General features: G+C 40.6%; 2 protein-coding genes across 4 annotated transcripts in view; one reads left to right on the top strand and one right to left on the bottom strand.

The window, feature by feature from the left end:
- Positions 1 to 1,246, top strand: part of rnf13 (ring finger protein 13) — a 48,048-nt gene extending 46,802 nt beyond the window's left edge. For both annotated transcript variants that reach the window (XM_039812456.1, XM_039812455.1), the window contains exon 10: positions 816 to 1,246. In XM_039812456.1, coding sequence (XP_039668390.1) covers positions 816 to 1,186 — 371 coding nt within the window. In that variant the 3' untranslated portion in view covers positions 1,187 to 1,246. The remainder of the gene's footprint in view (positions 1 to 815) is intronic.
- A 3,611-nt stretch (positions 1,247 to 4,857) lies between these two features.
- LOC120566166 (profilin-2-like) lies at positions 4,858 to 14,515 on the bottom strand. Of its 2 annotated transcripts, none has more exons than XM_039812452.1 (3): positions 14,159 to 14,509; positions 9,153 to 9,345; positions 4,858 to 5,288 (listed from the first exon to the last, which is right to left on the bottom strand). In XM_039812452.1, exons 1-3 carry the CDS (start codon positions 14,285 to 14,287, stop codon positions 5,191 to 5,193), a joined length of 420 nt encoding a protein of 139 aa, XP_039668386.1. In that variant the 5' UTR covers positions 14,288 to 14,509; the 3' UTR covers positions 4,858 to 5,190. The 2 variants fall into 2 exon arrangements, with proteins under 2 accessions (XP_039668386.1, XP_039668387.1); XM_039812453.1 differs by lacking the exon at positions 4,858 to 5,288 and adding an exon at positions 5,295 to 5,710 and having other exon boundaries at positions 14,159 to 14,515.
- Between the last annotated feature and the right edge of the window lie 504 nt (positions 14,516 to 15,019).

The following is a 15,019-nucleotide window of genomic DNA, read 5'->3' as shown; positions in this document are numbered from 1 at the left end:
TAGTTTAGGGGAAAACAATCTTTTTCCATAGCAGCTGGTCACTGAAGTTGTTAACAAACTCAAACTGGAGTGCACAGTGAATTTCTTGGGGACTATTTTCAGCCACAGATGGTATGTTTATGATCCACTCAAAATAAACTAGAGTGCTCATGTGGTACAGAGAAATAAGCTACGTCAGGCTTTGGCTACACAGGCAATATTTGGTAGTCAGATTAATTGATTGTTTTGATCTTTCATTGGATTTGTTGAAAATTAAATTAAAGGTCCCATGGCATGAAAATTTCACTTTATGAGGTTTTTTAACATTAATATGAGTTCCCCCAGCCTGCCTATGGTCCCCCAGTGGGTAGAAATGGCGATAGGTGTAAACCGAGCCCTGGGTATCCTGCTCTGCCTTTGAGAAAATGAAAGCTCAGATGGGCCGAGCTGGAATCTTCTCCTTATGAGGTCATAAGGAGCAAGGTTACCTCCCCTTTCTCTGCTTTGCCCGCCCAGAGAATTTGGCCCACCCATGAGAGAGAGACATCATGGCTTTCAAACGAGCAAAGTGGCAGTTGGTCAAGGCCACACCCCCACCCTCCACCTTGCTCATTGTGGGACTGGCTCTAGTGGCTGTAATTCTGCACCAAGGCTGAATTTTGGGAAAGAGACTTCAGATACAGTATTAGGGGACCACTAAGGTCTATATAAAAGCATCCAAAGAGCACCATGTCATGGGACCTTCATGGGGTCTTTTCACGCTTAAACGGGTTCTTAAATTTCTGTTCAATCAGAATATGATCAACCTTTTCTGCTTATTGTGCCCTTGTCTGTAGCCTACCACAGTAAATGTGTGGACCCCTGGCTGACCAAAACTAAGAAGACCTGTCCAGTGTGCAAGCAGAAAGTGGTCCCCTCGCACGGTGACTCAGACTCCGACTCAGAGGAGGGGGAGAGCGGCCCTGAAGAGAACGAGGAGGTGTCGGAGAGCACCCCTCTGCTGCGCTCGCTGGCCTCCACCAGCGCCCACTCCTTTGGCACCATGTCAGGAGCGTCGCGCTCCGAGCAGGACCAGGAGTCCTCGGACTACGAGGACGACGAGCTGGACAGCAGCGACAGCGAGGAAGAGGTCACCGTAGAGACTGTGGTGGTGCAGATGCAGCAGCCCTGCTCTGAAGGCCACGAGCACGACCTGCCCCGAGCTTGAGCACCCCCCCACCCCTCCACCCCCCCCGCCCTCTCCAACCTCACAGCTGCAGAGACTTTTTTGTTGGGGAGGGAATCCCGAAACAGATTCATCTTTCGAATTTTTCTGTCACCGCTTACAAGACATTGTAATGTATCCTCCCTACAAGTTCAAATACAAATCCTAAATTTCATTTTTCAACATGATTATTACAGATAAAGCGATGGTTTCCAACTGTGTGACAGGAAGTCAGTGAGCGTATCTGAGGGGCCGCTTGGCAGATTTGACAGGACTGGTGACACTGATGTACAGTAGAGTTTTATACTGTACTCTATGAACTATAAAACTATAAAAAAAAAAAAAAGATGATACACAGATAAGATGCAGAAGTCACATAAGATCACCCTTGTTCAGTAGAAGTACTGTGTATAAAAGTATAGATCACAATAAGTTACATTTTCCCCTTTAATTATCTTCTATCCTCCATGTTTCAGATGATGGGAAAGTTTCGTTATTGTACATACATGTTCAAGTTACACTGACACTCCTTCAACCGCTATGCAGCATCCTTTTTGTAAAAAAAAAAATGGAACTTAACATTCAGCAAGTATAGAAACATTTAAAGCCACAGCAATGTGGTTTTGCCAATTTATTTCTAGCCTTCTAGGTGCTCCTGTTTTGTGCCAGTTTGTGTTACGATTCACACTAAAAGAAACTGAAGCCAAAGCAGTTTGAGGAACCCATTCGAAGCAAAGATGCAACGTTACATCGCGTGTGTGCATACAGTGTGGAGAAACACTCTATTGGACACTATGTCCGCGCTGCCTGTGGTATTCTTCTTGTGGCTGCTCCAGACCTATCGCTCCATTTAACACAAGCAGTTATTGGTTGATAGGCCTTGTAATACACATTAACTGACTTTATCTCATTTAATAAACAGTTTATAGTAAATGCGCTTTTTTTTTTTTCATAACATGGCATGATTATTTTTTTTTTTTGTTCATGAAACCTGTTGCCTTTTTCAGTTGATGCTTTTTGTCTTGTTAGTGTTTTCCTGCTCATGTATGTCTCTTAATATGAATTCACTTCAATAAAAGTAAAATGACACTTTACAAGTCAACTTTTCATGTTCACTAAGTATAATTTACTCATGATGTACGTTAATGATGATACACAAATTACTTTTCGCTTCCGTTAACATTGCAAGAAAGTGTGCTGCATTCATGTGATGTCGGAATAATCATACATACGAGTTCCTCTAGTAAAGTTGTTACACATACTGAGCTGATTATCTGATACAAATGATTGGTAGCTTCAGAACAGCTGCTGAATAACCCCTTAGGTTGAGATTGTTTACTGTTTAAAGTCAAGAATTTGAAATGCCATACGAAGGCCTTTATATCAAACTCTCAAAAAGAACACTACCAGTTAGTCTACTTCAATTACTGGTACTTAAATCTGCAATAAACAACGGAACTAAAGAAATGCAACTTTAGGAATAAGAAATGTTCTTGTCCCAAGGTCCGTCTCAAGAAGCATGATTACTGAATGGGCTAAAAAAAAAAAAAACTTTACTGCAGTTCATTTTTAGTCCAGATTTCAGATGGTTCATGGTTTTACTGTGCAAAATCATGTCAACACTTCCTGTCCAATAACTCAAATTTCTGGAATTTAACATTTTCTCTTTAATTTGATGAAAGGCCTAAAGCCACTTCACGAGAGGACTTGCCTTTTGGACAGAGACAGTCTTTACGCTAAGCTAACCAGCAGTAACTTTATGTAAGTGTGGTATCCATTTTTTCATCTGACTTATTAGCAAGAACGCAAGTATTCCATTTAAAGTAGGGTTGGGCATCGAGAACCGATTCCTACTTGGAATGGTTTAAAAAATTAGGATTCCATCGGAATAATTTCTTTATTGGAATCGTTTGGAGGATTTGGTTTCAAATCTGATCATGGGTTCCAAATTTAACATTTGCAAGTTTTGGTTTTCATAGCAGCCATGGAGCACAGTAAGCAGCGCTGTAGTGTGGCTTTATTTTACATTGAAAAAGCCCCATCTGCATTGAATCAAAATAGAACTTTCCTGTTATTTGTGAAATAAGCATGTGACCCGTTTCAACTCCAACACTCAAAGAATCGATATTGGAATCAGAATCATTAATATCCAAACAATGCCCAACCCTAATTAAAAGAGGTGTGGTAGTGTTCACTGTGATAAAGAGGACCGGCAAACATATCTGGTTGGAATAAATTTATTTGATCTGTCTGTAAACAAGGTGATAAATCAATTTATGGCATTTCATGGTTTTATGCATATGAAATCAGATGCATTAAAGAGACTGTATCCCAGATGTAAGAAAAAAAAAAAAAAAAGTGAGAGAAAAAAGGAAATTAACACAAATCAGCAAACAGGACTTGAAACTGTTTTTTTATGAGTACACATATCCCACAAGGCCTAAACAGTGGAGCTGTAGCTAAAAAGAAGTGCCAATAAAATGACTTTAGTGGACAGTGGGTAAAATCCATCTTACAACAGATCTCTCTATTATGGCACAGGATACACAGGTTCTGCAGTTCAATTTCAACAAGACAACCATTAGAGTCTTTGTTCCAACCAATCCCACCTCCCATTGAGTGTCATTTCTACTTTTTGAAAGTGTTTTTTGTCATTTGGACGTTACAGTTAGCAGTACTGAGCGTGGACAGACCGTGTTATCCCCCAGAGCTCAGCTGACTAAAGTAAAAGGCAATTCATTCCACAGTTTTGTAGTTCAACACAGCATGGGTTTGTACAAATGCAGTCGTTTGTTTTTAATAAAGAAAAAAAAAAAAAAAAAAAAAAACCAATGCAGTGAGAATTTTCTACATATACTCCCACCCTTACCTCCCCTGTAGCTTCATATGTTTAACCATTGTAAGCATTATTGTCTGGTTAGTGTTTCCTTCATCAGAAAAAGTTAGCAGTCATCCTTCACATGATTTAGAGCAATTGTATAAACACCAGAGCTTTGACTACACTTGGTCCTATATAAAAAAAAAAAAAAAAAATCAAACTGGACAAGCTCCAGATGGTTATATGCTGGGATATCTACTGTCCGAAAATGGCAGCCTTTCAAAAAAAAAAAAAAGAAAAAAATATATATTACAGGAGCTGGCAAACAAAAACAGTATTAAGTGCCTGAGCCATAGTTACGGTGGAATGTCCATGGGGTTTATCGGGATGGGGGGGGGAAAAAGGGGGGAGGAGAAAAAAAAAGAAAAAAAAAAAATTTTATAAAAATGTATTCAGGACAGAGCAGTGGATCTGAAAGGAGAGGGTTTAGGGGACTGGTTGGTTGGTGTCAAGCATTTGATGAAGATGAGTCTCCTGTGAGGTTTGTAGTGTCGCCTGCTTTGAGCAAACAGGATGGGGAAACAGGGAAAGGGGAGGAACTGAACATTTTGGCAGGAGGGGGGGGGGGGGGAACAGTGGTGGGTGTGAGAGGCAAAGGGCAATGGACCGACATATGCACACGGTCTCCCCTCCCGGAAATGACGGGGGAAATTAAACCGGAAGACGTGATGAGCTTGGTTACCGCTTAAGTGCGCCAAAAGGCGTCGGCTGCTTGTGGAGGGGAGTGTGTAAGATCGGGTTTGGGAGGGATTAAGTAATGGGCACCATGACAGAGGGAAAAGAAAGAAAGGTCTACTTCAAATTGACACTATAGCCTTTATTGTCCCGAGTGTTTGGCCAGAATTCTTTTGCTGGTCTTGGTTAATTACAGATTTGTCACGACATCCTGTATGTAAGCAACATGCTCATCATTGCTATGGATCAACGTATAGTGCTTAAGGGGGTAAGAGTACACAGCACAAAGTGTGTTGAGGATAGTTGAGAGGATAACAAAATATGGGATAACAAATGAGGAGGAGAGAAGGCAAAAAAAATAAAGAAAAAGGTTACTACCAACTAGGACTGGAAGTAGTGTGAAAAGCAACAGGGTGGCAAGGGTGAGCTGCTAGGTGGCTGGGTACAGGCTGCTTTAGTATCCGGACTTCCTCAGGTATTCAGCCATCATAAATGCTTTCTTGTTGAGCTGTCCTCCGTGGACACCTTCCTTCCCCATGACAAAAACCAATGCTGGAGTACACAAAGGAAAAACAACAAATTAAATGAACAGACATGGTGATAGCAGGACTGGAAAAGAACACACTTTTTATTGCCACCTTGCTAAATGTGGGGCTACATTGTTGAGGACAGAGCCTGAACCCTGCGCTTTGCTAGAAAAGCTCCTGGGATTTTGTTTAATGGGGCTGTTTTGAGGGGGGGGGGGAACATGGGCTTGACAGTAATTTGTTTTGGGGGGGTTTTTTGGTCTTTTTTTCAAAGTTTTATGCTTTTTGTTTTCCTTTTCGTTAGTTTTTTTTACTCTCCCTCAACTACACCACATAAGCTACGTTAAAACTAAAACCCTGAATCCCTCAAGTATTTTGCCATCGAGTATGCCTTCTTATTCAATCCGCCTCCATGGACCCCTTCTTTGCCCATTACCAAGACCAAGACTGAAAGAAAAGAGACAGAAGGGACATTAAGAGAAGGTGTGGAGATCACAGTGAAAAGAGAAGAGCACAGAGCCAAAAAGCAGCAGGCAGACACGACAGCTACAGAGGAGGACAATGGCACAAAAACCACGGCAGCGCTTTGGTCTGAAGGCTGGACCGAACCTAAACATTCATTTTCTTATCAGTGCTGCTGGTGGTGAGACAAGACATCACACATTACAACTGGGAAGACAAGAGTGAGTACAGCGGGAGAGTAAATGGGAAGGATGCATGCAAAGCTGTTTGCCCGATTACTTAACCATCACTAGTGTGTAGGCTGAAAGAGGCTCAGCGCTGTAGTTTACGTTTAGACTTTCCTTTAACATCTACCTACTTACACTTAAAACAATGTTTGATCAGTCATCAACTATTGATAAAAAAAAAAAAAAAAAAAAAGGAGCAAATTTTCCACATCATGCTCTGGTCTCACAGTAAGAATCCGTACTGGACTGGAGCCAAACCGAGTCATAGTTTGATAGATCCCGACCTAATGGAGTTGTGCTATACACATTTGGTAAAGGTGATGTTTAGATAGCCAACACCGCATCCTAGTTCTTTGGAAAAACCTGAACCAAAAAGCAACCATGCATCAAGTGAACTACTGTATGAATGTATTCTTTTCCTTATTAAATACATAAGTAGTACACTAGAGCTGGGCAAAATAGTTTTTATTAATGTCTTTACTCATCTGAAAAATCTGTTAGTTTATCAAATTCTGTTTAAGCCAAATCTTGTTTGATCGATTCATAACAGATTATCTTTCAAAAAGTAAATAAAATAAAAAGAAATAGCAATGGCCAGAGTATAATCCTCTCATCGCCATTTTTAATAGATAAGCGACCAGGTATGGTTTAAATGTGTGGTATTAATGCAAGGGACTTGGTGTTCCATCTCCCTGACTGTACTCGAGTTTCCTGCACTCCACTTGAAACTAGGCTGCGTTTCATCTGTAATCAATACACACCATGCCAGCAGCAAAGACTAGGAAAGTGAATCTTCTACTGGACACTAACAACCATGACTAACGTGCAGATACAGCAGCATGCTTGTGGTACCTCTCCTCAATACATGTTAAGAGCCCTGAAGTGGCTGAATAAGTATTTTACCAGAAACAAGTGGAAGCACATGAGCAGGGGAACAGATTCACACGGTTGAGGGTAGGAGTGTGTTAACCAGGAAAGAGGAAGATGCATGCAGTTTTTAGTGAATCCTGGCCCAAAGAGTTAGCCCAGCATGTGGAGAATGGGAACCAGTTGGTCTCACCTGTCTGGGAACAGTGGGGAGGACAGGGCATTGGGGCCCATACAGCGGACATGAAACCTGGCACAACTCTCAGGCAAGCCCCTAAACAAGGGCTTAACTTGACTTCGGTTTTGCATCATACAATTTTTTTTTTTTAACAATTTAGGAAATGTAGCGTTGCTAATGTAAAGCACTGTCGCATCCAAAATGTCACATTGCATTTAAAGCCAGTTGTAAAATCTGTAGGTCTATGGTTTTACTTCTCAGGATTACACATATTTTATGCATCAGAGTTTTCATATAAACAATGACTGCCCATTAATTACGTTAATATTTTACACATTTGTTTTAAGTTGTGACTGCTCTTCTGGTTGACAAGCATCTAGCTTGTGGAAGTTACAGCCAACTGATAGATCCTCAGTTGGACTGAACTCGATGGATGAAATAATTCATGTTTACCCAATATGGATTGGAATTTCATCTACTTTAATTGTGCAACCTTTTCCACAAAGTAAGGATACAATGGAATTCAATTTAAGTTTGATCATGGATCTTGTTTTAATACATGGTCGTTCAGTGAAAATCTGGACTAAGAGGGCAATGAATAGGTCAGGAGCAAGGACAAACAAAATCCCTCTTGGCAACAGACCAGGGGTGTATTATCACAGATATCTAAGTGAACCAAGAACCGGCCGATAGCCCAACTCCACGAATCGATTTGAAGCTTTGCTGTCAAGACAACAAAAGCTGCTGCGCTGTGTGCAATGTCGCTGAGAGAGACAGGTGTGACATGAGTAGACTGGTATAAAGCTATAGATGTGTGTTTATATTGACGTTTATATGCTCTAAGATGTTCAGCTAGAATATACCACATTAGCATTAAAGTCCGCTAGCCGCATGCTAAGGCACGCAACAGTATTGTTGTGCTCATGTGTACTCTCGTAATACTGTATGACTACCATTTGAATGCTCACAATGGAACTGTAACATGGACCTACAGTCCAGTTGAGAAAGTCTGTCCAAACTTTTGACTGGTACTGTAGGTTTGAGTTACTGTCTAAGATTACAGCAGCAAGGAGGGTTGAATTTAAGATGTGCATGTTATTTGGTTATAAGTGTCTAGCTAATTAAAGTTAAAGGCATACTATAATCAAGTCCTAGTTTTGCTATTGCCTGGTCCTTTTTACGAAATAAATTTGAAGGTTTGGCAATGCTTTTATAGAATTGGCTTATTTTAAAATGGATAAATATGAAATAAATCGCATCTCATCAAATCACACTGAATCAATTCATCGAACTGAATCGCTAAAATGTATAGACGCCGAATCGTATCGTAGCCCATGTACCTAGATACGCATCGGATCGTCTGATAAGGGAGAGATGCACACCCCTACAACATAAATACATATTACACATAATAGATACCAAAGAGGGGAAACTGCGAGAAACATGTAATCAATTTAGGATTGTTATTAGTAAATCTGTTTAGTTTTCCTTACCAATGCTAACAAAATATACATCATCCAAATTATATTAAACTGCAATACAGATATAATTGACGGAACTATTAGCATGGACGACGGTCATAATTTAAAGTGCTCATATTATGCTCATTTTCAGGTTCATAAATTGTATTTAGAGGTTGTACCAGAATAGGTTTATGTGGTTTAATAAATGTTGTACTGCACATTGCTGCAGCTCCTCTTTTCACCCTGTGTGTTGAGCTCTCCGTTTTAGCTACAGAGTGAGACATCACACTTCCAAGTCCCTTTGGGGTAGACTTTGGGCTTTTTCACTTTGTAAACCTATAATGTGCACAAAAATATATATAACAATAAAAGGGAAAAAGCCAAAAATGCACAATATGAGCACTTTAAGGGAATTGCTGTTTAACCCTGACCCAATGGACCTCTGATATGAACTTGCCCCTTAGCTCTTAAACTGAGCATTTCCTAGAGATCCCAGTCAAATGACATTCTCCTCACAATACATTTTAATACCTGTGTATTTCATATATTGAGGAAAGGTGCATTCAAGATCTATCCCACATGCACAGACAACACAGAAGTTTATAAATGTAGCTAAACTAATGTCACTATATCAAAGCAGGCTACACTGTCACTGCAGCTCTAAAATGTTTCACACTAGATGTAGTGCTCACCTTTGCCGGCTTTGCCTACAGAAATGTTGTATGTTGGTTCTCCTCCTTGACTCTTTGTCCGGATGTCCATTGTCCAGTCGCCGTCAAGTAGGAGGCTGTCTCTGATTACGGAGCACTTTTTATTGCCTAAGGTCATCCCACTGGTGAAGAATGCCATCCGGTCCTTTCCTATTAACACGTCGATTTCTTCAGGCTGGGGGACACAAAAATCAAGAATGTCAGGTACATCTCTTTGGGTACATTCATTCAGGCAGACTTTTGAGCCTTCTGTTTTTACTTTGAGGTGATTTGAGGGCATTTTTCATTGCTCATAACTATGCGTAATTACACCCTAGTCAGGGCTTAACACTTGCAGTTGTTTGCAGTGTTGACATGTTAGTACAAACTTTTCACCCCAATCAAACTACTAAATTTGCTGTGAAATTGTCTTTAAAATAAATGCCTGTACGCAAGCGGGTAACGCACATGCAGCATTTTCTGGTTAACATCAATATTTAAATATCACTCATGCAACAAATATATAAAAATGTATTTAGTTTTGCATAATGTATGGCACAACAGATATTTTAAATAACTATTTTCCAAATTAGACATGTTTACAATATTTCAAATAATTATCATTTTTGATTAAAAACATCTTAGGCTCTTATGAACAGATTCCTGTTCCGTTAGGATTTAAACACTGATGATCAAAGAACTAAAAAAACTAAATAGTATGAAAACATGAACAGCCAGTTGTACTTCCAGGTAAACAGAGCCAGTTCCCTTAGTTAATCTCCCAATAGTCACCACATGACCACAATCCTACACAGCATAAAACAACTCCACTTTAAGGAGCCCTTAAGAGGTGATGCATCAAGGGTTTTAGAACCATGCAGTTTTTAAAAATACATGCATTTCAGTCTATATGTTGGATTCAAATTGAACGGGGATCGCCAGAAAGACTGCGCAGAACGACGCAGCCTCTGCAGCTTTTCAGGGAGTCAGGGCAATGCCAATAAAGCGATTGTAACGTGGTTAAACTTTGTGACTGTTTAGAACTGAGACGCCCCAACTCAGAATAGTTTCCTGTATCTGTGTCACATGGGCTCTGCCATGGCCACGCCTCTTTAGGAGACTAGTGACAGGTCCTGAGTGCAAGCAACATATCTCAGAATATTCTGACACTAAAATGGCATTTTTCAGAAGGACACATCAGTAGGGATGGGTACCGAAACTCGGTGCCAATAGGGAACCGGTGCCGACGTAAACGGTAGTAACGAGACCGAATAAGAACGAAAATTTCGGTGCCTCATTTCGGTGCTTGACTTTACACTACACCTGACAGCATGTAACGTTGGCCTACCTTTAGCTAGCAGCTGGATTAAACACCGGTAAAATGCTGACAGCTAACGTTAAACAGTGTAAAGTGTGACTGTATTTCACTGTGGAGGACTTCAACAGCGGGATGTAACAGTCTGCTCTGCAGGCGCCGGGCTACCGTTATCATGTGCGCCAGAGTATACAGTATGTTTATATGGTCGAATTAAACAACACAGACTGTGCGTTCACTTGGCGCGTTGGAATTAAACAACACAGACTGTGCATTCACTTAAAACAGGTAGCCTCGTGGTGCATTCACAGTAATTGTAAAACACCCTTTTCCCATCTGGGGTTCAACAGCAATTTACTGGTGAAATAAGTTATTGTTATAGTTATTACATTATTATTAAATCTTTAATTTTGACCATGTCCTTAGCAATAAACAAGTCACTGACTGTTGTTTACTACCCTTATTTTTTTTTTTTACTTTATTGAAAAGTACCGATTCAGGCACCGTTTAGGCACCGGAACCGTTTTAAAAGTATCGATTTAGCACCGGAACCGAAAAAAAACCAAACGATACCCAACCCTACACATCAGGAGAAAAAATTAACTTAGTTTGAGACCAGTTTCTGTATAGGACCAAACTCAGGGGAGATCTGGCAACACAGAGAAGCCAACGTTCGCGTAATATCTAACATTAGCAAAAACGTATTTAAATATAACTTTTCATCCATCCAGACTACGTTCACTGGACAGGGCTCCAGCGGAAGGCTGAGCACTCTGTGCCCGTCAGCAGCAGCTTCTCACTGCGCCAGTCCCTGCAGGGGTCACCGGGAGAGTCCTGTACAGCCCCTCTGCAAACTGAGATCCATTAGTGCTAGCTTTACAGCGTAGCATTTAGATCTAGTCAAATCAGTGCCAGCCACATCTGTATACAGTAGCTGTGGATGAGAGGGAGGCTAGGCTGACGTCAGCCAAAACCTTTTTTACATATACATTTACACAAGTCATATGGGGTCTGAGTATAGAATATGCAGCAACAGTGGTCTAATTAGAAACACAAATCTAAATGATTAAATCTTTGATTACAAAAGACCTTGAAGTCTCATTCATATAATCAAATATTATTCAAGAAAAGAAGTTAACTACATTTTTAGTTAGAAAGGATATCTTATTGTAAAACGCAGCAAGGGACCGCTTCTGAAACTGGCCAGGATGGTAAGTACAGCATGACGAATTTCAATTAAGAAACTGGGCTGCACTGTTCACAATTAAGGGCTCGGGTTACCATTCAATACTGGTTAATTACTGAGGATTCTCTCAGTTTTAGTTTGACAAACTGGCCTTTAAATTTACCAAAATAATTCAAACTTCAAAAATGGATGCCATTTGTCGTCTTAGCCATCTACCAATTTAAGCCATACATAAAATTCAAAATCGATAAACAGAATAAGCCACGCCAATAAAATAAAGAGTTACAAGACAGACAGGCTAAGAATTTGTAGCAGAAAAGTACAGCATTGTTGTTGTTTTTTTACTTTACACCGTGCTAAGTTGATAATGACAGTAGTTTGTACTCCAGTATTAAGAAAAGGATATCCAGCCCTCCACAGATGCAAAAAGTGCATCGACTGTTTTAAGACACAGCTTATACTATGGCTGGCGAGTCCTGAAATCACAGAGGCCCAGTGCAGCTGACAGAAACCTAATGCTGAGAAATCTATTATAAATAAGGTCCGGCTATTAACAAAAATTCCACTTCTTGTGACCACTATTGCTTACAAGTGCAAAAATGTACATCATAATACTGTAGTTATTAAAACATGTTCATAAAACCGTGTTTATTCTTTGAACCATTATGCAGAACAAAAGGCGTCGCCCCGTAACTCCAGAACTGCACAGTCATGGCACACACGAAACTCTTCAGGAAGAAAAAGGAAAACTCCAAAGGATTTCTACTGGCTCAGCTAGCGTTAGCATCGTGGCTAGTTAGCTACATGTTGGGGCCCGGGCAGCTCATTACATGCACCGCCTTTCCCCATTGAGAGTTCAACGCTAGGTTTCGCAAACTTACACTGCACTTTTACATATTCTGGTTTAAAGACAGCTTTCTGCATTCATACAGCGGATTCTAGAAAACACTGTGCTAAAACGGGCTGGCTAGCAGTGGTAGCAAGTTGCTAAGCAGGCAAGTAGGCAGCTCTAGCTTTACATGAGCTTTTTCACACCGACAAGGAAACACGATAGTGTCAGTTTATTAAATTAAAGCCGTCAAAAGATAACTTCACCCTGCCCCGTTGGCCCGAGCCACATACTCGTTCATACTTCACTGGTCTGTAGCATGGGTTATCATTTCATAGCTAACATGCTCGTAAAGACGAGGAAACGTTTGTCACACTGTGACTCACTATGCATACACCTAGCGTTAACGTTACACAAGTATTTAAAATGAACTAATAATTTATTTAACAGACAAAATGGAGGCTCATAGAAGCACCGGAGAGGATTGTTTAGCCAAGTTAGGTTCACATAAACGCTGCACTCAGGTCTAAAAGACTGAAATAAATGTTGGGTTAATGGTAAGACATTTTATTAGTTCAAGTACACCAATTTGTTGCTCACATAATTTGTACTATGGTATTAGGTTGCAACCTTAGCTACGGTCTATGTATAGTGACTTCGATCAGTTCGAAAACATATTTATTAGCATTAACCCTGATAAGTTTTGTAAAGCAATATTTTAGTGGTTTTAGGAGTGTAATGGGCCAGCAACAAGTCTGGGACAAAAGCACTGAAATAAAGCTACAAACTGGAAATAACTACTGGAAACTGCTATTAACGCTTTATTCAATCTGAGCAATACATTAGAACATCTGTGTAGCGTCCACGTTTTTCCACCATTACGACTCATGAACACGCCAAAGTCCGACTTCCCTAGACGTGAAAAGCAGCACTGAATGCAGCATAAGAAACTGGGAGTGTATCCGCCATCTTGGAAAAATAAGGGGCGGTAGCGGCAGTGCGATTCACAGATGCCGAATAGGGGAAAACGAAAAGACCAGCGGCACGCCAGCGCGTCGAGAACGCATGGGCAACTTTGCGCTATTAGCGTTAGCTAATAATGATTTTCCAGTGGGGATGACCGGCCTGATTTGAGCTAACCGCGAGCTGTAGTGGCGGTATAAACTGTGTTAAATACATAAGTAAGACATTACCTTGCAGCACAAAAGGAAAAAAATCCATTTTTTTATTGGGTAACGTTACTGGTTTGGATTAGATTATTGGCCATGCTTGTCCGACTTGTTTATCTGTATCTGACCGGTAACGTTACCACAAGCAAACACGTCTAGTTAAAGCTAGCTAGCTAGCTAGCTAGCTCTTTTAACGTTAGCTTGAGTTCGCGGTACCGGTCACTGGCTGGGGTTATCCTCCGCTGATCTGGTGGCTAACGTTATTTCTAAAAACAAAATAATATGAACGCTGTGACCACATAGTGCGTTAGATTTACCGGAAATGGATACAAAGACTGGGGGTAGGTTGAAAAGCATCTTGATTGTGACCACCGGACACCATGTGTACCACACACTGCTCGCCTTATCCTCATTCAACCAGGCCTGGCTTTGCAGATAAACGCACCGGTATGCAAAATGTACATTTTCCTTCCGTGTAACCCTAGATGCTGACACAAAAAGCGTACTAACCGTAATGTTGGCAAAAGTACCGCCGACAAACGATGCCCAGACGTATTTGGCGTCCGTGTAACCAACAATGGCCGCGTCCTGGCAGCTGCCATCAGCCATCAGGTTGTCCACGTAGCTTTGCCAGGACATGTTTGTGAAATTAGTTCTAAGATGAAAAAATACGAAGGGTCAAGTTAGGTCACAAACGTCTCTTGAGCGACGAAGAAGCAATGAAGAAGCTGTATTTATTGGTGGTCTCCAGCAAGCAGAACCCCCCGGCTCCGTCACGTCCCGGCTTTCTTCTGGTCTATACAACGAAGAGAAGCCGCTGCAATCGGACAGGCGCTTGGGTGTAGTCCTGACAAAATCACTCCGCCCAGGTCGTTGTTCGCCCTACTGCCTCATTGCATGATATGCTGCGCGGCGGATGAATATATGGTGGCAAAAAGCAAGACAGACTATTTTTCCTCCTCTACATCAAATATATGTTTCAGCTTTTTTTTGTTTAGGTTAAACCAATCAAAATGTACATTTACACAGATTTAAATCTATATAATAGCTGTCATGTCATGGTTGATGTAAATATCAAAGTAAACTGGTGCAATTACTTTCATTACAAGGTATAATACAAATTAATTTAATAAAAATAGTTGAATAATTCACATTAGTTTGTTTTAACTTATGATGATCACAGAAGCCACATTAGCTACCAACCCCTTTTGTTAAGCACTTAATCATTGGTAATTTACAATATCTTAATGTCAGCAGTTTTATCCAGCTGTTAATTTAAGATTCATACCCCACTTTAATCTGCTGGGCAAATGGACACAATCAGCAGCCTTACCCAAATCTATACCATTTATGCTGGAATGTTTTCTTTTT

This window comes from Perca fluviatilis, chromosome 9 (genome assembly GCF_010015445.1).
Source record: "Perca fluviatilis chromosome 9, GENO_Pfluv_1.0, whole genome shotgun sequence".
Lineage (NCBI taxonomy): Eukaryota > Metazoa > Chordata > Actinopteri > Perciformes > Percidae > Perca > Perca fluviatilis.
Note: the sequence above shows the minus strand (reverse complement) of the source record. Positions and strands in the feature narration are given on the sequence as shown.